General features: G+C 40.7%; 1 protein-coding gene and 1 long non-coding RNA gene across 6 annotated transcripts in view; one reads left to right on the forward strand and one right to left on the reverse strand.

Annotated features, from left to right (window-relative positions):
- Positions 1-25,114, forward strand: part of LOC137215346 (uncharacterized) — a 127,753-nt gene that overhangs the window by 69,535 nt on the left and 33,104 nt on the right. The gene's annotated exons all lie outside the window — the stretch shown is intronic.
- Positions 19,459-25,114, reverse strand: part of DPY19L3 (dpy-19 like C-mannosyltransferase 3) — a 74,803-nt gene continuing 69,147 nt past the window's right edge. For all 5 annotated transcript variants that reach the window (XM_067720457.1, XM_067720458.1, XM_067720459.1 and 2 more), the window contains 2 exons: positions 24,928-25,086; positions 19,459-23,439 (listed from right to left, as the gene is read on the reverse strand). In XM_067720457.1, the coding sequence (XP_067576558.1) occupies positions 23,278-23,439; positions 24,928-25,086 (321 nt within the window). In that variant the 3' untranslated portion in view covers positions 19,459-23,277. The remainder of the gene's footprint in view (positions 23,440-24,927; positions 25,087-25,114) is intronic.

Consider the following 25,114-nt stretch of genomic DNA (forward strand, 5'->3'; position numbering starts at 1 on the left):
CTGCCAGAAATCCTCTGAGGGGATTCCAGCCTTCTCAGTATTTACTACATGATGAGTGTTGAAGGGAGGCAGATGGTCTTTAGCACATCAATGTCCAGAGATTTTGTTTTCTTCTAGACCAGAGAAGGGGCCTGGTTAGGCTGCAGTGTGTTAAAGTGCCGCGTGTCAAGCCGGCTGCGTTCCAAATCATTCATCTTTTTAAGAAAGATTTGCAGTTTAATTTACTTTTTTATTGAAGTATAGTTGATTTGACAATGTTGTGTTAATTTCTGCTGTACAGCAAGGTGACTCAGCTATACACACACATAAGTTCTTTTTTATATTCTTTTCCATCATGGTTTATCCGAGGAGATTGGATATAGTTCCCTGTGCTATACAATAGGACCTTGTTGTTTATCCATTCTACATGGAATAGTTTGTATCTCCTAACCCCAAGCTCCGAGTCCATCCCTCCCCCACCCCCGTCCCCCTTGGCAACCACAAGTCTGTTCTCTATATCTGTGAGTCTGTTTCTGTTTCATAGATAGGTTCATTTGTGTCATATTTTAGATTCCACGTATAAGTGATTTCATGTGGTATTTGTCTTTCTCTTTCTGACTTACTTCACTTAGTATTATAATCTCTAGTTGCATCCATGTTGCTGCAAATGGCATTATTTCATTCTTTTTTATGGCTGAGTAGTATTCCATTGTATATAGGTACCACATCTTCTTTATGCATTCATCTGTCGATTGTTAGGTTGTTTAAGTTGTTTCCATGTCTTGGCTATTGTGAATAGTGCTGCTATGAACATAGGGGTGTGTGCAAAACCATTCGTTTTTGTAGTGACCCCTCTTAATTGCTTTACAAAACATTTCTTTGCCTGCTATGTATCACCTTTTTAAAGACTTCACAGTTTAAAGTTTATCCTCTTAATTCATTTTCATTTTCAATACGGACTATGTTACTGCTATTAGTTCATTTCATAAGAGCAGAGAAAAGATGGGGGACGAAGTGGGCGGGGCAGCACGCTCAGACTTGGCGTATTGAAACACCTCCTCTGCAGTATATGGAGAACAGATCTTTGGGCACAGGGCTAGGTGTACACAGACAGACGGCTGCTGCAGGACTCTAGAAGAGAGGTGATGCTAGTTTGGATTAGGTTGTGTAAAGAGGGGGAAGTGACAGATACATGTAGAAGAAGTAGAATGACTTCTGGATGCGTTAGGTACGGAGCGAGCGAAAAGATAGCGCAAGGATAGTCAGGTTTCTGGCTTGAACAGCAGGATGGATGAAGGTACTGTTCACTGAGGTAGATGGAGTGGGTTGAATGGTGGTCTCAGATGTCGACGTCCCAGAACCTGTGAACGTGACCTTATTTGAATAAAAGGTCTTTGCAGAGGTATTTATAAGTTAGGATCTTGAGATGAAATCCTGGATTTTTCCAGGTCCTTCTAAGAGAAAGGCAGAGGGAGATTTGAGACATACAAGGAGAAGAGAGGGTCACGTGAAGGTGAAGGCAGAGACTAAAGTGATGCAGCCACAAGCCAAGGACACCTGGAGCCACCAGCAGCTGGAAGAAGCAAGGGAGGATTCTCCCTTAGGTCTAGCCTTCCGAGGGAGGTTTGATTTCAGACTCTTGGACTCCAGAACTGTGAGAGCATAAGTTTGTTGTTTTAAGCCACCAAGTTTGTGGTAATTTGTTTTAACAGCCCCAGAAACAAATACACTAGAGAATACTGAAAAATAACAGGTTTGGAGGAAGAAATAATGAGCTTGTTTGGACATGCTGAACTTGAACTGCCTTTGATACCGCAAGGAAGAGATGTTGAATAGGCCAGTACGTACTTGTCTGGGCTGGAGAACTCAGTTTGTGAGTCATATGCATTTAGGTGGTCCTGGAAGCGGGGACATGGTAAGTCACTAGGAGAGGAAATACAGGGGAGAAGGGAAGTCCTGGGACCAAGCCCTGAGGGACTCTAACATCCAAAGGGATAAGTAGTAGAAGATATGCCTGCACAAGAGATAGAGAAGGGGAGGCCGGGGAAATAAGAATGAATCAGGAGAGCACTGTCTTAGAAAATAAGGGAAGTGGGTATTTCAGAAAGGATGGAGTGGTCACCAGTATTTATTTTTATTTTTTATTGAAATATAATTGATTTACAATGCTGTGTTAGTTTCAGGTGTGCAGCAAAGTGATTCAGTTATATATATATGTATATATATACATATATATATATATCTCAGTTTGGATAAATTTGGATATATATATATATATTCTTTTCCATATTCTTTTCCATTATAGGTTATTATAAGATATTAAATATAGTTTCCTATGCTATACAGTAGGTCCTTGCTGGTTATCTGTTTTGTATACAGTAGTGTGTATATGTTAATCCCAAACTCCTAATTTATCCCTCCCCCACCCCCTTTCCCCTTTGGTAACCATAAGTTTGTTTTCTACGTCTGTGAGTCTGTTTCTATTTTGTAAATAAGTTCATTTGTATAATTTTTTAAGATTCCACATATAAGCGATATATATTTGTCTTTCTCTGTCTGGCTTACTTCACTTAGTATGACCTTAGTATGAGGTCCATCCATGTTGCCGCATATGGCATTATTTCATTCTTTCCTATAGCTTTCCTATGGCTGAATAATATTCCATGGTGTGTATGTGTATATATATATATATATATATATATATATATATACACATCACATCTCCTTTATCCATTCATCTGTTGATGGACATTCAGGTTGCTTCCATGTCTTGGCTATTGTAAATTGCCAGTGTTTAAAACTGAGAGAGCACAAGGACTAAAAAGGTTCACCAGATCTCGTGGCACCATTGGGGAGAACAGCAAGGGCTCTGCTAGTCAAGTCATCCTGCCAAATCTACCTTGGAATGGGTTGAAAAGCGACTATATGCAGCTTTTGGGGGGGAAAGGAGAAGGGCATTTGGACTGTTCAACAACGGAGAGAAATAGAGATATGTTGAAAGGCGAGGATGTGAGGGTTTAGATTGATTTGGTTTGTGCTTCTATTGGTTTGTTTCTGTCAGAAGAGTCGTGAGTACACTGACAAGCTGATGAGAAAGACCCAGTTGCATTGAGAGGTTGACTGTGTAACAAAGGAGGGATAATCCGTTCTGCAAGCATCTTGAGAAGGATCAAAATGGGAACAGAACCACAGGTGGTAGGGCAGCTTCTCTGTTGCGATAATAGGACCGTGTCGATGAAGAAGTAGGAGATGAGAAGGTCTTGTGCCGTGGCTTCTATTTTCTCTGTAAAATTGGAGACGGCCCTCAGTGGCGCCTGCTGGTGCTGATGCCCTTGTGTAATCCCTCCCTTGAGTGTGGGCTGGACTTACTGACTTGCTCCCACCGAATACAACATGGCAGAGTCATGGGAAGCCACTTCAAATATGAGATAACCTGAAAGGCGGTGACTTCTGTCTCCAACGCTCTTGCAGGCAAGTGCACTTGAGGAAAGCCAGCTGCCATGCTGTGAGCTGCCCCATGGAAAGGTTCAGCAGGTGAGGAACTGAGGGGGCCTTCTAACCAACAACCTGCAAGGAACCAAACACTGCCAACAACCATGGGAATGAGCTTGGAAGAAGGCCCTGTCCCATTTGAGTCTTCAGGGGAGACGCGGACCCCGTTGACAACTTGGCTGAAGCCCAGTTAAAACCTCTGAGCCAGAGGCATCCAGCTAATCCCCCCCTGGACTCCTGAACAACAGAAACCATGGATAACAAATGCTTTTTATGTTTTAAGCCACTAAGTTTTAGGGTAATTTTTTACACAGCAATAGATAGCTAATACATGGTTTTATGTATGAGAATGTAGGATGGGAAGGGGACTAGACGTTTAAAGAGGGGAGAAGACTTGAAATGGTTGTTGTGGAAAGCGAGAAAGAATGTACGTCGACCAGCAACACAATAGGATTTCTGGGCCAAGCTGAGAGCCCAAATGAGCTTAGCAATCATGGCTTTATGGTAGAACCAGTGTGCCTTCTGTCAGATATAATGAGGTTATTATTTATTTATTTATTTATTTATTTTTGCGGCACACGGGCCTCTCACTGTTGTGGCCTCTCCCGTTGCGGAGCACAGGCTCCGGACACGCAGACTCAGCGGCCATGGCTCACGGGCCCAGCCGCTCCGCGGCACGTGGGATCCTCCCGGACCGGGGCACGAACCCACGTCCCCTGCATCGGCAGGCGGACTCTCAACCACTGCGCCACCAGTGAAGCCCTATTCTTTTTTTTTGATTGGAAATTTTTATGATGCTTTGATGGACCATGGGAATCTAACCCTCCTTTAGTCTTTCAATGACATCTTCAGGGACATGGACTCATTCAGCACGTTTGCTGAGGATTTATTATGTGCCAGACACTCTTTATCCATTAACAAATATTTACTGGGTGTCTTATTGGTGGCAGGTGTTCTAGACACTGTTCTAGTAGGGGGCATGGAAAATAAGTAAACAGAATGGTGATGTAAACTCTGAAGGAAAGGAAGGTGGAAGGGATGGGGTGAAGGGGGCTCTTTTATGTAGGGGGCCAAGGCAGCTAGATTGTATGCAGGGGCTTCTGGAAGCAGAGGCTAGAGCAGTGAACAAGATAAAGTCTTTGCCCTCCTGAAACTTACATTCTCGTGGGGGAAATAGAAAATAGAACAAGCAGAAGTGTAATTGTAGGCACTGATGGCTGGTAGGAAGCAGCATTAGAGTGAGTAGGGCACGCCTCTCGTAGAAGGTAATATCCGAGCAGAGAGTTGAATGGAGGGAGGGAGGGAGTCTTGTGGAAATGGAAACAAGAGGGCCTAGAGGATGGCGCCTAGAAACGCTCTCTGACGGGACCATGCTTGGAATGGTCCCATCGCGGCCAGTGCTCTGGGAAGTTAGAGTTACTTTTTGCTGATGGTACGAAGTGTTTCAAAATGGTCATGGAGTTAAAAAAAAATAAAAGGGTGGAAGTGTCTATTAATAGATGATCTCGTCACACCAGGGGTAAACATTTTATTTCATTGGGTAAGAAGAATAATTACACAAGCCAAACTCCCTTTTAAGAAGTGTCAAGATTGTGTTAATAACAGCAGTAAATATTTATTAGGTGCTTACTCCATGCTTGACACTGTTGGAGAGCTTTAAATTATTAACTAATTTAATCCTTTCAGGCCTTATGGGATGAGACTATTGATTTAATCTTTTTACAGTTCAGGAAACTGAGACACAGTTTCTGTGTTTATGTGTTTCTTGTCCAAGGTCATGCTGCTATCGAGTGATGCCACTGGGGCAGAACATTTAGCCCTTGTGCCACCTTCCTCCAAATCTCTTGGAAGGATATTAGAAAAAATTAGCAAATAATATGCATTATAATTTAAGTTTAATGGAGTGGATTATATATGTGAAGGAAAATTAATTTCAAATATCTTAATGTAACAAGTACCATTAGATTTTGGTGGTCAGATAGAAAGCAGCTTCGATTTTACAGACGGCTCACTAGTTGTTTGGGTTAGAATTCTTAAAATATCACTCACGGAGTTTGTATATTATCATAAAATATCACAGAAATGTTAATGGGCTAATGATTTATGTTGAAATCTCAGCTGCTAATATGCCGAATCTTTTAATACTGTCCTTCTGGAAAAGCCCAAACTGATCGTGGGTAGTAGTCATTCTTCATGTTTTATAATCTTGCCGTTACACGGCAGGCTCAAATAGTCTGCTTTTTTTTTTTTCTTTGTTAGTTTTGAGCTCGTGTTATGACTGATTTTCACTTAATTAACTTAAAAATAGATTTTATTTTTTAGAGCAGTTTCAGGTTCACAGCAAAATTGAGCAGAGTACAGAGACTTCCCATCTACTCCCTGCTCCCCCTACCCCCAGACACCTTCCCCCACCATCAGCATCCCCCCCCAGAGGAGTGCATTCGTTACAAATGATGAACCTACACTGACACATCCTAATCACCCCAAATCCGCAGTTTCCATTAGGATTCACCCCTGGTGGTGTACATTGTAGGGACTTTGGCAAATGTATAATGACAAGCTTCCAACGTGTATTTAGGGAGGATGCACTTCCCTAAAAATCCTCTGTATTCTGCCTATTCAGCCTTTCCTCTCCACCAGCCCTTGGAAATCACTGACCTTTTACTGTCTCCACAGTTCTGCTTTTTCCAGAATGCCATATAATTGGAATCATACAGCATGTAGCCTTTTCAGACTGGCTTCTTCCACTTAGTAATACACGTTTAAGGATCCTCTGTTTTCTCATGGCTCGATAGCTCATTTCTTTTCAGTGCTGAGTCATATTCCATCGTCTGCTGGATGTACTGCACTTTATCCATTCACCAGCTGAAGGACATCTTGGTTGTTCCCAAGTGTTGGCGATTATGAATAAAGTTGCTATAAAAATGGATATAAATTTTCAACGCATTTAGGTAGTGTGATTGCTGGGTCATATGGACTTGGTGGCGGAGGGAGTAGCCCTGTTCTGAGTGACACCCTTGCTTTTGGAGGAGGACAGTGGTGGAGCGTGGTAGCTCTTGGTCTTCCCAACCTGCTCTTCCTGGCATTGACCCTCAGCCCTATGAATAGGGCCTGCTGTTTTCAGTGTGTCATCCCTGAGCTAGAGCCTCCAGCCGTGGGGACCTAGGTGGAAGAATGGAGCCCCATGCCCTTGACCACACTTGCCTGTAATCTATTCGTTGCAACATGCAGCTGGGGTTGAGGGGTAAGAAACGCTGGTGACCTGTGCCTCCTGTGAAGATACCGCAGCCACCAGCAGGGAGCTTGGGGAGGGAGCCCTGTGTCCTCATCTGCACCTGCCTTTCTGTCATGCTCTGTCGAGGGGGAGCACGAGGGGACAGGCTGTGTTCGAACGCCACAGACTTGTACTGTTTTTACCAAGTTTTCTTGAATAAATGTTTTTTGTTTGTTTGCCGTATGCCCTTAAGAAAATTTCCAGAGACTTTAAATGGTTGGATTTAAAAAATTATTTTCCAGTTTATGCTTATTTCACTGGGGAGCAGGACCACAGAATTCCTCATGCTACCAGTATGGAAGTGGAACTCCTTGGAAAGGTTTTTGATAAAGTCAATTTTATTAAGACATTAATTCTCCAAGTGTGGTCTAAATAGCTACAGATAAATTATGGTAAAGAGAGAGAAAGCAAGGGAGAGAGAGGTGGGGAGATTGCTTTAAGGTTTACAATATGCACCTTCATTACAGAATACCTTCAAATAATACTATATCACTTCGGGTAAAATATAAGAACCTTACAACAGGTGGAGACAAGCGTGGAGAAGTAACAGTAAACAGAATATATTCTGACTAAGTGTAAAGAATTCAACTAAAAATTATGACTAAAAGGAGAGAAGGGAAAAAGGGAAATTATGACTAAAAGGAGAAGGGAAAAAGGGAAAAGTAGAATATGGTCATTGATTGTTGAATAGATAACAGGTGAGAATAAACAGACACCTGAGACACCAGATAGTAAAAGTTAAATGAGTTTTTCTCATTTATGCCTAATGAAGAGCATTAAAGGTATAAATACAAAGGTAATCAGTGAAACAAAATACAAGCTTTCCTAAATATAAAAAATAATTTTAGAAAGTTGACATAGCATATAAAGAAACACAGTAAATATAATAGACACAATAATTAAAACAATATGAGGGCATTAAGACCAAACAGATCAATCATATCAATAAATGTTAAAGGCCTTGGGACTTCCCTGGTGGCGCAGTGGATAAGACTCCACGCTCCCAATGCAGGGGGCCCAGGTTTGATCCCTGGTCAGGGAACTAGAACCACATGCATGTTGCAACTAAGAGTTCGCATGCTACAACTAAGGAGCCCACACGCCGCAACTAAGGAGCCCACTTGCTGTTACTAAGACCCGGTGCAACCAAAATAAATAAATAAATACATACATATTTAAAAAAATGTTAATGGGCTTAACAGCTATTAAACAAATGAGTAGAATCTCTATGAAAAGATATGGAATGATTTCTAGGATATATTGTTAAGCAAAAATAGCAAAGTGCAAAAGAATATATTCATTTTGTGTAAGGAAAAACGGAAAATAAGAAGACATACACACATCTGCTTATTTTTGCAAGAAGAAACAAAGAAAGAATAAACACCAGAAACTAGTAAAATGGATTGTGTACGGGAGCAAAGTCGGGTGGGAAGATTAATGGAGAAAGTGACAGTTCTCTGAGAATATATTTTTGATTTTTTTTTTTTTTTTTTGCGGTATGCGGGCCTCTCACTGTCGTGGCCTCTTCCGTTGCGGATCACAGGCTCCGGACGCGCAGGCTCAGCGGCCATGGCTCACGGGCACAGCCGCTCCGCGGCATGTGGGATCTTCCCGGACCGGGGCACGAACCCACATCCCCTGCATCGGCAGGCGGACTCTCAACCACTGCGCCACCAGGGAAGCCCTATTTTTGATTTTTTTGACTTTTGTATTCATATTAATGTTCTAAATACTAAAACAAACAGAACAGCATGGATGAGGAGGGGGAAACCTAAAACTAAATGCAAACATAAATCCCTGAATCCAACTGTGTTTCATAAGAATAACAACCACAATAAATGGGGAAGTGCTTAATTCGAGTAACATTTGAACGCAATACTTTGACTATATACCCTCAGTCTAAAAAACAACCAACCAAACAAAACCAACCAAACAAACAAAAAAACCTGCAAATAAATACTGAACTTTTCTCAGTTGGCTTGATTTTCATAGTGACTTACAGGCATAGCAATTCTGCAACTATTCTGTGTGGTTTTGGATTGATAATATTGGGAACCGGGGTTCTCACTGCAAAAGAAGAGACATAAATATTGATTTGTTTTGTTTGTTTTTGTTTAACTTTAGGGAAAGCAAGGAAGAACACTGTGGAGTTGAATTGGAAATGGCTGTACTGGCACAAAGTCATGTGTATGTATATATTTATGCACACACATATATGTATTTAAATTTTCTTGTGCTTGCATGTATGTGCATGTGTGTGTGTGTGTGTGTGATTCTATATTTCTTCACATAGTCCACTGAAAAAGCCTAGAAGCCATGGTGCTCAATAGCAATGAGCACACCTAGCATCTAGTGTTTGGTTTCTAAATATTTACCATTTCCTATCAAAGGGACCAGAGCCCCTTAGAGAAATGTTTGGTTATAGGGCCCAGGAAGGAATCACATACAATGAGCACTGAATGTCTTATTGTACGGGAAAGAGAGGAAAGGCTAAGATAAATAATAAGGTGTGTAAAAAAGACAAGATCTAGCTTGAAGGACTTCAGCTGTTCAAATCTAGAAGAATGTGAACATTGAAATAATAAGATCAGGGATGGGTTGTAAATCTAGTGGGAGGAGTTGGAATTGATGAAGAACAGGGTTTTTGGTCTCAAAATATCTCCTCACACATCACTTACTCTTTATCATTTCATAATAACTATACAATGGGTAATTGGACAACACCTTTAACTAAGTGATCAAAATTAATATCATTGAAAAAAGAAAAATGGTATCATGTGTCTTCAGATGTGATGCCCTGAGAAGGACACAAAATCACTTGTTTAGTATCAGTCTCTCAATGTATTAATCAGTGACTACACTAAAATCTAAACAGACTAAACACTCCTATTGAAAGGAAAACATTTTCAGAATGGAGGAGAAAACCCAACTATAGGTTTATAAGAGACACATCATAAATATAGGAATACAGAAAGTTTCCAAGAAGAAGGGTGGAAATATATATATATATACCATGCGAAGAGCATTGCTGTGACTCTGCTAATATCAGACCAAGTAAGCTAAGGCGGTAAGCACCATTTAGAAATTAAGTGGGGCATTTCATGATGTTAAAGAGACTCGTCCACCAGGAAGGCATCGCGACTCTAAATCTTAATGCTAGACATATAAAGCAAATTAACAGGAGTAAACTGAGAAATAGGCAAACGCAACAGCCGCAGTGGGAGATTCTAACACCTTTCTCAACAACTGACAAGAAGCAGCCAAGAAATAAGGAATTATATATATTGAATATCTGAATAACAAAATTAAATTTGGCCTAATAAATATTAGAGCACTGTATCCAATAATAACATAATAGATATCCTTTAATGTATATATATTTTTTGTCACCGGTTTTGTTTTTTTTTTTAATTTTATTTCTTTTCGGCTGCGTCGGGTCTTCGTTGCTATGCGCGGGCTCTCTAGTTGTGGAGAGCGGGGGCTACTGTTCGTGGCCGAGCATGGGCTCTAGGTGCCTGGGCTTCAGTAGTTGCAGCATTTGGGCTCAGTAGCTGTGGCTTGAGGGCTCTAGGGTGTGCGGGCTTCAGTAGTTGTGGTGAGCGGGCTCAGTAGTTGTGGCTCGCGGGCTCTAGAGCGCAGGCTCAGTAGTTGTGGTGCACAGGCTTAGTTGCTCCACGGCATGTGGGATCTTCCCAGACCAGGGCTCGAACCCATGTCCCCTGCATTGGCAGGAGGATTTTTAACCACTGTGCCACCAGGGAAGTCCCTTTTTTTTTTTTTTGGACTATTGAATGCCTGGTTATTTTTGAGTGGAGATTTCATTTTCATACATTCCTTTTAGAATGTAGGTGAATCAGTTTCTTCGATAGGTAGTAAGAAGGGAAACTTAGCTCGCTAGGCGCCATGATTTCATTCCCTTCCTCTCCCTGGGAGGAACTGACTGACTATAGCTCACTGAGTTTTATTTGGCTATATGAACCTGATCTTAACTGCAGAATCCAATGCAATAAACCCTTACATAATGCTCACTCTGAGTGTCCATTGGGAATTTGAAGATGAGAAAGAAATAGTCCCTGCCCTCAGGAAATTCACAGCACAGTGAGAAGCCTAGAAACTTACATAATTCAGGATGACAAGTACTGTGTTAACTGTACGGACATGGTCTTATGAAAGTAAAGAACATCAAAAAGAGATGTCTGCCTTAAGAAAGCCAGACTCAGGAGAACTCTTTGCCTTCATAGAGTATCTTCATCAGGGGTCATCTGGTTATTAGAAACAGACACACAAACTAGCTCAAGTCAAAGAACTAATTTATTGGAAAGGTAACAGGGGTACTTCATGGAACCCAAGAACAATGCATGAGGCCAGCCTCAGGGGGACTACAAGTAGGCACTTGTCGTCCACAACCTAGTATTTCTCCCCCTGCTTCACTGGGTGGTCACACAGCCTCTTATGGCCACTTTCTGTGCCTGCTTCACTTTGTGGAGGCTGGCTTTGTCTGCTTTGGCATGCACATAGCTGCTCCAGCCCTATGATTTCACAATTCAAATTGCCAGTGGAGGCTGAGTCGCGTCCTGAAGTCGTATTTCCAGTCACACTTAGGGAAGATAACCGACTTAGGGTAAGACAGCTGTGGTGAGGGATCATGAATGTGGTCTCCTGCCTGTTAAAGAGGCTGAGGGGCCAAACTCTCTGAGAAGCAGATGCGGCAATGCAGGTGACACAGCTGCTACAGATGGGCAGACCATAGGTTTTGCAGACATCTCTCTACATGGCCAGTTATCATAGTTGTGGCACTGGAAACAAATGTTACTTACTGTTTTCATAGCTTCCATGGGAAAAAAATGTCAAAAGAAATCTGTGGGTGGAAAAAAGTTACATACATGATATCTGCGACAATTTTAGCTGAGATTAATAGTGCTTATAATGGGTTCCATGAAGGATGGCATTACCGATAAGACGATACAAGCAAAGTACCCAGCAAGCACCGTGCCAGACCTACAATAGGAACTTGAAAATGTGTTCTTCTCTTGTACTGGGCATGCATTCTCAGCATCTTCCTTCCCAATAATACTCTGGTTTTCCTAGCTATGTGATTTACATGCAGTCTGTCTCACATTCAACTCCAGAGGGAGAAACTGACTATCCTCAATTGTCAACATAACCCATCCCCATGGTCTCCGCGATTGGTTCTAAGATGGACACATGAACCAGAAAAATTCCATTCTTTGACCTTTGAGCTATCTCGGAAGTATACTGTCTCCCCTCTGAACCTGAACTGTGCCAGCATATAGATCTTGAGAGCAACTGACAGCTAGTCTAGAAGCAGGAAGAGGTCTATGAGGATGGAGATAATATGTTAATATTATATGTTATATATATGTGTGTTATATTATATATTATATATAATATATATTATATAATGTTATATATAATATATATATTATATAATATGTTAATACTAATTGACGGAGAGCAGCAAAGTGGACAGAGAGGCGCACTTCCTGGACACAGCATTGATTAAGCATCTCAAACTTAACACGGCCACTTCATAACTCTTTATTCTTGCTCCTTCCCCAGTATGTCAGGTCAGGATAGGTGAGACTGAGGTGCAATAACAAACAACCCTAAATCAAGGTGACTTAAAACAACAAACGTTTATTTCTTACCCTACATGTTGAATGCAAGTTGGTAGGAAGCTTTGTTCCACATCATCCTTCCTCAGGACCCAGGCTGCTGCAGCCACCAACTGCGAGAGAGTTCTTGAGGATTTTGCACTGGCAGGTAAATGCTCTGACACAGAAGTGACACATCTCATCGGCCAGAACTAGTCAGGGGACTGCATCCAACCGAAAGGGAGGCAGGGGGAGGGGAGAACCAGAGATAATTTGTTGAACACCAATAATGACTATCATGCCAATCTTTTCCATCTCAAGAAAAGGCACTACCATCATATACCCAGTTACCCAAGTCAAAAAAAAAATCTAGGTGTTACCCTTGATTTTACCCTTATTCCCAGTGTATAATCCATCAGCACCTCCTATTAACCACACTTCTCTTCCTTCTCCATCACTACCATTCTGTTCCCCAAACGATAACCATTTTTTTGGGGGGTGGTGGTACGTGGGCCTCTCACTGTTGTGGCCTCTCCCGTTGCGGAGCACAGGCTCCGGACGCGCAGGCTCAGCGGCCATGGCTAATGGGCCCAGCTGCTCCGCGGCACGTGGGATCTTCCTGGACCGGGGCACGAACCCGTGTTCCCTGCATCGGCAGGCGGACTCTCAACCACTGTGCCACCAGGGAAGCCCAAACCATAACCTTTTAATTGGACTACTGAAATACCCTTATACTGGTCATCCTGCTTCCAATCTTACCCTCTGCCCACCCAAGTCTAATTTCCACACGGCATCTGTGGTAGGCTGAGTAATGCCCCCTGCCCTCAATTTCCACTTCCTAATCTCCAGAACCTGTGAATATGTCATGTTACTTGGCAAAACGGTCTTTGCAGATGTGTTGAAGGTTATAAACCTTGAGACAGGGAGATTATCCTCTATTTTCTGGTGGGTCCAATCTAATGCCATTAGCCCTTAAAAGTGGAGAACTTTCCCAGCTGAAATCAGAAACATGCAGCAGACAGGAGGTAGAAGCGATGCAGCAGCGTGGGGCTCCGACACCTCCTTGCTGGTCCTGAGGTGTAGGGGGCTATAGCAAGGACCACAGAGAGAGCACTAGGAACTAAGGGTGGTCCCCAGCTGAGAGCCAGCAAAGGAACGAGAACCTTAGTTCTACATGTGCACGGAAGTGAATTCTGCCAACAATCAGAATGAGGCTGGAAGTGCACTCATCCCTAGAACCCTCAGAAGGGAACCTCGATTTCAACCTTGTGAGACTTTGAGCAGAGGAAATAGCTGAGCCATGCAGACTTCTGACTACAAAAGTAAGAGAAAACATAACTGTAACGTTTTAAGCATATCTTTTTTTAAAAAAATTATTTATTTATTTATGGCTTCTTCGGGTCTTCGTTGCTGCACGTGGGCTTCCTCTAGTTGCGGCGAGCAGGGGCTACTCTTCACTGGTGTGAGGTCTTCTCACTGCGGTGGCTTCTCTTGCTGTGGAGCATGGACTCTAGGCACATGGGCTTCAGTAGTTGTGGCTCGCGGGCTCTAGAGTGCAGACTCAGTAGTTGTGGCGCACAGGCTCAGTTGCTCCATGGCACGTGGGATCTTTCCTGACCAGGGCTCGAACCCGTGTCCCCTGCATGGGCAGGCAGATTCTTAACCACCGCGCCACCAGGGAATTCCCTTAAGCATATCTTGGTAATTTGATCATGGCAGCAACAGAAAATGAATATAGCATCCGTGGATACTTTTTTTTGAAACAAAAATTAGATAACGTCACTACTCTGCTCAATCCTCCAATGTTTTCCCATCACATTTGGAGTAAAATTCATCCTCTTTACTGTGGCATATGTGGTCTGATGTCTGCATACTTCTACCACTCTCTCCTTTCCCCATGTTCTCATTTCTGACCCTTAGTCGCACCAGGCTCCTCCCACCTACTTGCCTCCTTCTAGTCAGTCAAATCCTAAATGCCATCTCCTCAAAGAAGCCTTTCTGAGCACTTAAAACCAAGTAACCCCCTAATTACATTCTATCACAACATCTTATTTTAATTCTCTTCAAACATTTGGCATTTATATTTTTTATCAATTGTGTGTATCCTCCACTAAAATATAAGTTCAGTGAAACCATGGACCTTGTCTGTCTTGTACACTAATGTGTTCCCAGTGCCTATGGGTATCAATAAATATTAATTGAGTCCATTTAATCACTGAGACATTAGATTAAGTCTTACCTAAAGGCCTGATGTGCTAATAAATTCTTTTTATGGTTTGAGCCAGAGTTAGGTTTTCTGTTAACTCTCAACATGAAACTTCCTAACTTTGTTTTCCCTTAGAGGAGTTTTTATAGCACTGTCTAAAGCATATCATCATAACCATTTTCACTCAGTACAACAGGATATTTTTATTCATGTTTATATCATAGGACCTTCCCTATCCTCAGGCCTCACCCTGTCACAGAGTAGGTGCTAAGTTCTCATGGAAGGAATCACTGAGCTGAATGGTGGCACAGGGAAGGTTGTGTTCATAATGTTCATAACCACCAAGCTCTTACAGAGATTCAGATTTTCTATTAAACAAACGAAAACGCTGCCCACAAAGACAGAGCAGAATAGCTGTACAGTAGGTCCCCTAACAATGGTTTTGTCCACTTGTACGATACCGTTAATTAGCAACAATCCCCAAACAGTTTCCTGGTCAGAGAGAGAATCTAGCATGAGATCAGGCATTGTAAAAACAAAAAAACAAACAAAAAAACCCCAGCATTAACAGCAGTGAATTCTGAATGAGCACAAGTTATGTAAATAATCTTAATAGCAATGATAAGAGATAATTGTTCACAGGTGTCATTTCCTGGGGGAAGGGGGATCCACCTTTTCTTGCAAGAGAAAATGCTAATAGTTTCATTAAATTTATGAGCCTTAATTAGCACACTGCTGTTCTAATTACTGTGCTAATCCTGAAATCACATTCCTTCACTCCCCTCCCTCTCTTAAGTAGATTCATACACAATCAGGCACTTCTGCTTTCTTTATGAATATGTGCTTTTTGGCAGGGCTTTGACATTTATCTTCAATAATGATGATGTTGCTTCCAAAAACATGCAGGCCAGCAGCTTCTCAGTCTTTTTCTATGGCTCTTTTTTCCTCTCTTCTATACACATACACACCCAGACACAGACACAAACACACCTCTCTTTGTGATGTAAATATGTAACTCAGAAATTACTAAGAAGTTGATTTCCTTACAAGCTGTTCTTGTTAGCCTCCTTCTGAGTCCCTAAAGGTTTTTGTTTGTTTTATTTTGTTTTGTTTTTTAAAGATATTTTCTATAGCAACATAAGAATATCTCACATAAAATTACCAAGGGCTCTTTAACGTCTGTCTTTATTATCTAATTTTTTTTTTTTTTCTTTTGTGGTATGCGGGCCTCTCACTGATGTGGCCTCTCCCGTTGCGGAGCACAGGCTCCGGACGCGCAGTCTCAGTGGCCATGGCTCACGGGCCCAGCCGCTCCGCGGCATGTGGGATCTTCCCGGACCAGGGCACAAACCCGTGTCCCCTGCATTGGCAGGCGGACTCTCAACCACTGCACCACCGGGGAAGCCCTATTATCTAATTTTGATGATGATGATGGTGATACCCTGTAGCTTCCACCTATTGTACTCACCATGTACAAAGTATTAGGCCTAGTGGTTTAAATGTCATGTCATTTAATCCAGTCAATGACCATATAGGTAATTATCAAAACACTATTTTACAAAAAAGGAAACTGAAGCTAATAGTACAGATAGCTTGTCCAAAGTCATACAGCCCCATACTCTTTCTTCTCTTTGTGGGGCTTCAGTTACATTTACAGGATAAAGTGAAATGTTCTAATATATGTCTCATGCTCTTTCATTGTTCATCCTTTTCTCCTTTATGTTTTAGCCTGAATATTTTCTTCTAGCCTATCATCTAGTTGATCAGTTCTCTCTTCAGCTGTGTCTAATTTGCTATTTAACCCTTCACTGAGTACTTAATTTATTACATTTTTCGATTCTAGTATTTCCATTGTGTTCTTTTTTATAGTTTTCAATTCACCTAAAATTTCCATCTTGTCATTTAATTTCTTGAATATAATAAGCAGTTATTTTAAAAGTCTATGCTTTAAACTTCAATATCTAATTAGACTGTGGCTCTGTTTCTATTTCAGTTTCTGTTTCAGTCTTGCTTTTTTATTATTCCTAGTTATTTTTGATTGAGTGCTAGACATTGTATATAAGGAATTGTAGAGATAATTTGAGGCCATGGATAAGGTTATCATCCTTCATAGCAGACTTATATTTGCTTTTGACAGGTAGATAGGATAATAGCCTCTACTCCTAGGAAAAGATAGGATAATAGCCTCTACTCCTAGGAAAAGGTATAGCTTTTCTTGGGTCTCATTATTGGGGGGTTCACCATGGCCTCTTCATGCTGGCTGGACCCCAATTCCAGCATCTCCTCAGCACTATATAACCTCTGAAATCTCTGTTCAGCTCTGTTACTTATTAGATGTTCTCTGCTAAGCTATACATGTGCAGGTTATGAATTGGCCAAGGACCCAAAGGGACTTCTCAGATTTTCTCTTTTGCAATTCCCTCCTCTCTGGTACCCTGCCCTTCCAACTCCTACCAAATCTCAGCCATCGGTGCATCCTTGAACTCCAATCTCTTTCTTTCAGTAAGACTGTCATTCTCCGCTTGAGCTCCATCTTCCCTGTGCCATGGTTTGGGAAAGACTTTAAGGGGAGAAAGCCAGGGTAAGACTGGGACTCACCTTGTGTGCTTCCCTTCTTTCAAAGATGGTAGTCCTGGATTTCCCTGGTGGCACAGTGGTTAAGAATCCACCTGCCCTGCATAGCACAGGGAGATCAGCTCGGTGCTTTGTGTCCACTTAGAGGGGTGAGATAGGGAAGGTGGGAGGGAGATGTAAGAGGGAGGAGATATGGGGATATATGTATATGTATAGCTGATTCACTTTGTTATAAAGCAGAAACTAACACACCAATGTAAAGCAATTATACTCCAATAAAGATATTAAAAAAAAAAAAGAATCTGCCTGCCAATGCAGGGGACACAGGTTCGAGCCCTGGTCTGGGAAGATCCTACATGCACAGAGCAACTAAGCCTGTGCACCACAACTACTGAGCCTGTGCTCTAGAGCCCACAAGCCACAACTACTGAAACCCGCGTGCCTAGAGCCCATGCTCCGCAACAATAGTAGCCACCACAATGAGAAGCCTGCGCACCACAACAAAGAGTAGCCCCCACTTGCCACTACTAGAGAAAGGCCACGCGCAGCAACGAAGACCCAACACAGCCAAAAAAAAAAAAAAAAAAAAAAGATGGTAGTCCTGTCAGTTGCTGCCAAGTACTCTGTATTGGCCAGGCTGTAGTTTTCTTTTTAACCTATCTATCTGTGGATTATGTCTTCTTTTGCTCTTTTTCTTAATCAGGTTTACCAGATGTTTTTTTCATTAATCTTTTTAAAAGATGCAGCATTTTTTGGTGGGGAGGGGTTGTTTATTCTACTATTTCCCTAGATAATTGATTTCAGTTCTTACCTTTTAAATTTTAATCTCCCTAGTTTCCTGATTTGTTAATTTCTTTTTTTTTCTATATGAAAAATCCCAAACTAGCTTATATCAACTCATGGCCAACCTTGTTTCATCTACATGCCTCACAAAATGACTTTGATATGAACCCTATACATATATAATTCCACCTGTAAATATTTCAGTATATATTCTAAAAGATAAAGACCTAAGAAAATAACAATGTCTATATCACACCTAAAATTTATAATTCTTTAATATCATCATTGTTCAAAGGGTTCTTCTACAGTGGAGTTGGGGGACAAGACAGAGCCAAGTTCAAACTGCCATCTTCCCAGAATCCTCCCTGCTATAAAGGCATGGCTTTCAAACTGACTATAAACTCACAGTAAGAAATACATTTGACATTGCACCCCAGAGCACAAATAACGACATGTATAACTGAAACAAATATTTCACAAAACAACTTATATTTACCGTATTGGCTGTCCACTCTCTCCCTTCCCTTAACCTCTCTCTCCCCCTCCTCCCTCTTTCCTCTCTCTCTCTCTCTCTCTCTCAACCACTAAATGTTGGTTGCAACCCACTAAGTTGATTTCACATTATAGTTCTGTTATCTGCACTTCGAAGAACAATCCTACAAAGCAAATGTCTAAATATCAAATTAACTGAAAAGGGGAAATTCCCTGGAGGTCCAGTGGTTAAGACTCTTGTGCTTCCATGGCAGGGGGCATGGGTTTGATCCCTGGTTGGGGAACTAAGATCCTATGTGCTGCGTGGTGTGACGTGGCAAAAAAAAAAAAATTAACTGAAAAGGTTTGAGATGAGGGGCAGAGAACTAGCATTTCATCTGCCACGTGCCTGTGTCACATGTCAAACCATTACACATTCAGTTCATTCATAACCTGAATCTCTCGCTTATCTATATTGTTTGTAATTCTTAATTTGCCAGACCATTCTAGCAACATGTACTTAATAGCTTTAGTGTAAGTACACTGAATTGTATACTTTAAAGAGTCAGTACCGAATATTCGAGATCCCACTGCCGTTTTCTTCTATTTGGAAGTATATCCGTCTCCCTGACCATTTCTGCTTGGAATTTCAATATCTGCTTTGAACAACCTAACATCAAGCATATTTGTTATCTCTACACTCTTACCAAAAATGTGAACCACCACCCATTTTCCTGAGTTACTAAAGATTGAGAGTTTCGTCAAGAAGTAGAAACAATTCCAAAGGTCAAAACAACAGCATTTCTCTCTTTGAGGATAAATTCAGCTGACAGCAGCCTTCTCTTTACAAGTCCTAACTATAAGCTTGAGGTTCAAGTAAAGCAAATAAGCAGCTATCAAACCAAATTTTGTGAAAAAAAGAAACCCCTTCAACATTAGCAAGTACAAGTAAGACCCCATCACATCCATCTTTTAGTGATTATACTCTATTTAGCACATATCTAATACACTTCAATAAGCCAGTTCCTTGGGTTTTGACCTTCAAAGAAATGAAAGACACTCACCCTGTGTAACTTAGCTTTATTTAGTACACAATCTTCATACAATTCAGTACAACAAATTATAAAAGCTCTTTGTAAGATTCTACCCCTAGGATATTAAGTACAGAAAATCAATTGCCACAAGAAAGTAAGCCACTCTCTCAGTTTAAAAGTTTTTTTCCATGAACAGACAAGCACTCTCTTCTATGCCAAAAGGTTGCCATATATAAACCATTTCGGAGCATATTGGCCAAGATATATGATCTGAGAACATTTTGTCCTTCTATTAATAATTCCAACGTTTAAATGAAAATTTAAAAATGGACTATTTCTAGTTAATTCAGGTACGTTTTGGCCAAAGATGAGCTACAATTGTTACAAGGTTCATGTGCAATCAGAATAAACCTTTTTACTTAATTGTAAAGATGCAGACCAGATGAAATATCTACATATGTCCTTGCCAACACCAGCACCAACCCAACACACACACACACACACACACACACACACACACTTATTTAGTTGATCTCACAAAGGTCAAGAAAATCACCTTTAAGTGGACAACAAATGGCCTAGATAACACCTAATTATGCTCCTGGCTAATATATCTGAAATGAATTCCTACTTTTTAAGTCTGTAATAAAGTGACTGGAACCTTTCAACTCTAGTAGAAGTCGATTAGCCACTGTGATCGGTATCAGTAGTTGGTCATTTAATGAAGTTAAAGTTGGTTAAAGTAGGGAATCATAACCTCAAATGTATAATTGTACATTCATTTGCTCATCTTCTGATGTAAAGCCGAGGCCTTTCCTTTGCATAAGGGTCCAATGATTACAGTTTTATTTATGCATAAATCATACCAATAATATGATTTGGGTACTTTTTATTTATTTATTTATTTTTTGCAGTACACGGGCCTCTCACTGCCGTGGCCTCTCCCATCGCGGAGCACAGGCTCCGGACACGCAGGCTCAGCGGCCATGGCTCACGGGCCAGCCGCTCCGCGGCATGTACGATGTTCCCGGACCAGGGCACGAACCCGTGTCCCCTGCATCGGTAGGTGGACTCTCAACCACTGCGCCACCAGGGAAGCCCTGATTTGGGTACTTTTTAATACCTTCTGATCAGTCTAGATCTTTTTTAAGGTGAAATGAGGACTAAAATAAATAAATCTGTGAAGCAATCTAAGCTCAGAAATTTTCTTGAATTTTAAGTTATCCCAATATTTTATAATTTTCCCAACCACAATTAATTTAAAAGTAATTTTTATTAGTGGCAACCGTTATCAAATCTTACCAAAGCATTCAAGCTAATTTTTGCAGAAATAACCCTTCCATTTTAGAGCGAAATTTCCTGGGTTTATGTTGAATCGTGTATTTACAGCGGGAAGTAGAGCATGCAGACAAGGTTGGCGCAGGCAGAGAACTCAAAGGAGAGAGCAGAGGCCTGAGAATGCCAGGGAGCAGCCCCCACTGGTGCTGGGCCGAAGTCAGCTTACAAGAGGGATGGAGACTGTGAAGGGACCCCGTGAGTCACGTAAGTAAAGGTTAATTAAGAGCACTTACTGTACTTAGAGGTTCTTTTGAATGCTAACTCTGAAGCAAAATCAAGTGGTCTTTCTACCTATAAAATACAGCCGTAATTTGAGGATATTACCAAACATTAGCACAGCCACTGAGATCGTGTGGCAGGGAGCTTAGAGAGCCAGGGTCAGCCGCTTTTCCTCTCTTTCCTCCCATGTACTCCAATGAGAAGGTCATAAAAGAGAAGACTGAGGAGCACTAAAAATATTTCACATGATTCATTAAGAGATTTGGTCATCAGGAAATAAAAATGTCAACTATACATGGTCACAGTGTTCTGGAAAGAGTGTATGTATGGATTCTGTCTTGCAAGAATTTTTGGCACTTTATATTTTTCACTAAAGACTGAACACTAAGTGTTTTGGCAACAAATGGCACCTAAACTGTGAAAAAAGGATTACTGTATGTGATCAATGTGGTGATGATAAGCATAAAAATTTAAGTACATGTTTCTTGTATACTGAAACTCCAAATACCCAAATGCATAGATTAATAATACAGGAATATTTAAAATAAATTGAAATATTTCTGAGAAGGTAATAGAGGGTTTTAAAAACGTAACTAGATAGTCGAACACGCTGTACCTTACATGTGCTTGGTTTCAATTAGAGTAAGGCACTCACTGAAGGATGGACTGACCCATGCTGTCAGCTGCAACAGGCATGCATCATTACTGGCTTAATTAAAGTTTCAGTACTGATTAAAATGTTTTATTATTGTATTATCCTAAACTGCAGTGGTCTCCAACCTTATTAAGGGATACAAGAAAGATATAATTCAGGAGTTTCAGTTGCATAATTTAATAACCCAGCTACTGTCAATTTTTTATTTAAATAAGTTTTGATAAAAGCCAAGTATCCTTCCTTGAACCCAACATGATAGTGTAAAATTTCTTTTTGAATACTGCTTAAGTAGTAGCTGAAGAGAAAATCATTTGAACATGTGATATATCCGTCTTCATGTCTACAGTGATTTGCAAGGAGAAATATTTAAATCATTTCCAACTGGCATGAGAGGTGAAAGTTAATTTCATTAGCTATCTTGATTTAATTAAATACACAATATGCTTTTATCAGTAACTTTTACATGTCCCTATCATTAGAAATTAATTACAAAAGCAATTATCAAAAAATTTTTGAGCAGGTACAAGGTACACATAATCCTCTTCGTTGTTTACAAATAAGCATGACTTAGAGGCACTTGGTTACCTTTGAGTAAGAAAAAGAACCACCTATCAAGGGCCCTCACAGTAAGATTGGAGACCACAAATCAAACTTGGTATGAAAATGCTCTCTGCCAAAAATATCATAGTAGTGAGTTAGTTAAGATACAACATTTTAAAAATAGTAAGACTTTGCAAGGTTCTAGGCTGTAAAAAATACAAAGGCTAAAAACAAAGAGTTTACAAAATTTTGCAAACCCAGTAAATCTGAATGAGTAAGAAATGAAGAAGAATTTTCTTACTTGCAGGATAGATTAAATAGTATCAACAGGTTTTAAAATAGTAACACTATACAGTGACAAATTCTACTCAGCTACATAACATTTCTGCTGCTTTAAGGACTTACAATATGGAACTTGTAACACTTTTCTGTGCCCAGCATTGAAACATTCATGCACATGCCCGTGTACACACACACACACACTGACACTTACTACTGAAGTGCTACACATTACATTTCAGATGGAGCACAACAAAAAATTTTAGATACATATGAAGACTTAACATGATTTTTAAAAAAATATTCAAAGCATGACAAATTAAAAACATTATAAAATTTTTAGGTGAAACAGGACAATAGAGAGCTTTTTAAAAAGCCACCAGTTGGTCTTCACTAGTGAAAAAATATTAAATAATTTAATTATGTATCCCCTCAATTCAATTCAACTATAGCTGTTGTAAGTCAATTAAAAATTAGAAGTATTTCAAATCTTGAAACAGGCTCTAGATTTCCAACATGATATGCAGCTGTTCAGGCTACCTATGGAACACTTAACTGTTCTCCCTAACAACAAAATTCTAGATCACTTTTAGAAAGTTGAAAACATTTAGGCTAAAGAACATTAATGAAACAAGACAAAGACTGAAGCATGTATAAGATACTTTCAAAGATGGTAACGCTTGTGTAAACATTTGTAGACTTAATCATATCACAGCTTTAAGGTACTGGTTACCTAATTACATTTGAAACATTATCTATTGAGTTTCATTATGATGGAGTTTCACATATCAAAAATAGAGATTAAATAGAAAGCTCTGTTACTTGTTTCTGGATAGCTTGTAAACGTGGAATGTTTTGTTCTGAAACACTCTAGTGAAGTATGCCGTGTAGGGGGGCAGGTTTCTTTTTATCTCTTCGCAAAAGCGAGGGTGGCCTGCAAGTTTCAAATCTGGATCATTCTTTCCTGGGCCATCCATCATCTAAAGCCAAAACAAAACCAATACAATCTGGAAAAAAATCGTATTTACAAAAGACAAACAGAAGTGGGAATAGGGATTGGGTTTCTTTAAGAATGACATGCTAGTGAACTTAAACTGAACGAATGTCAACGGCTGCCTGGAGACCATCTGGTCCATCCCTTTCCCCTTTGGAAGTGTGACCCAAGGCTGAAGAGCATAGTTCGGTGTCAAACAATGTTCACCTTTAATGGCAAAGCTAGAAGCAGAACTTGGATCTCCTTGTCCTGAAGAACATACTACACCATTCCCTCTCAAAAAATGAAACACAGAGAAGAATTACTATGACCAGAGAAAGTTCTGCAACTCATCAGATGGCCTAGTTAGAAAAAGTTACACACAAAGCAAAATTTAAATGTATTTGGTCTGCACCTCCTCTGAATTCAAGATAGTTATGGACAGTTATTTTTCCTTGAGCAAAAATCAAATCTCATTTTCTTTGCCTCAGCTTTATTGAAGCATAATTGACATATAAAATTGTATATATTTAAGGTATACAATCTGATGATTTGATATACATATACATGGTGAAATGATTACTACAATCAAGTTAACCAATAACATTCATGTTGGTCAAAGGGTATAAACTTGCCGTTATGAAATGAGTAAGTCTCTGGTGACCTAATGTATGGCATGGTGACTAGGGTTAATAATACTGTACTCTGTACTTGAAATGTGCTAAGAGAGTAGATCTTAAGTGTTCTGAATCTCAAATTCTGTACAGTCAAGGTTTTATTTATTTTTTTCAGATGTAGGCTAGGTTTATCACTTTTTCCCCCCACTCATTTTAGAAATAACTATCCGCTTTTATACCAATAATTACAGCACACACCACCTCTAAAGGGTGAAAATCTTATGTTTTCTCTACCTGAGACCTGGCATATCTCCGAAAACATTTTCCTCAGAAAGAAGAAAAGAGAAGTAGCTTGTTTTCCTGCTCAGGAGTGTAAGCTTGGCCATAGAAAGCCATCTTTGTGGAAGTGTGCCAGTGGACGAAAAGGGACACCCAGCGAGAGAGCAGGGAGAGGAGTGAGATTCTCCACACAGGCTGTGGGGTGCTGGGTTGGCGCACCGCCCTCATGGACATTCGTATCGGCCAAAATGATGCTTTGGAGCAGCGGTTTTAAAGGTTGAGGTTTTTTCACTTTAGTAGCAAAACCTTAAAAAATAAATTCTATGCAAAGCCTCGTGACACAGACCAGCTGAAGACAGAGTTGCTCTGTTTGGTGTGACAGTGGGGACAAGAGCTCCCCTCCCATCTCTCCCGCCCCTCCAGCCCCCGTGGCAAGTTACTAACGTGCCAAGGTAGGGGTTCTGCAGAACGCAACGGAGGTGAATGCTTGATCCATTGTGCAATTCTACAAGGTATAAAGGTAGTTACACTCCTTAGGGCTCACACTGGATCCTCTCCTCCCCAGGGGACGCCCCACACGGGGCGGAAGGCATGCTTACATGTCCGTTGGCGATGTCCAGCAGATCCCGCAGCCGGCAGCCCCGGCGGTGCCTGCGCTCATAGCAGATGCTGTCTTCCAGGATCACGTAGTCGGTGCCAAAGGACCTTAGCAGGGCGTGCACTTCCTCTGGGGCTCTCTTTGCATATATCTGATAGACCTTCAAAACAAGATAAAAATGGAATAGG

The sequence above is a fragment of the Pseudorca crassidens genome, chromosome 20 (assembly GCF_039906515.1).
Source record: "Pseudorca crassidens isolate mPseCra1 chromosome 20, mPseCra1.hap1, whole genome shotgun sequence".
Lineage (NCBI taxonomy): Eukaryota > Metazoa > Chordata > Mammalia > Artiodactyla > Delphinidae > Pseudorca > Pseudorca crassidens.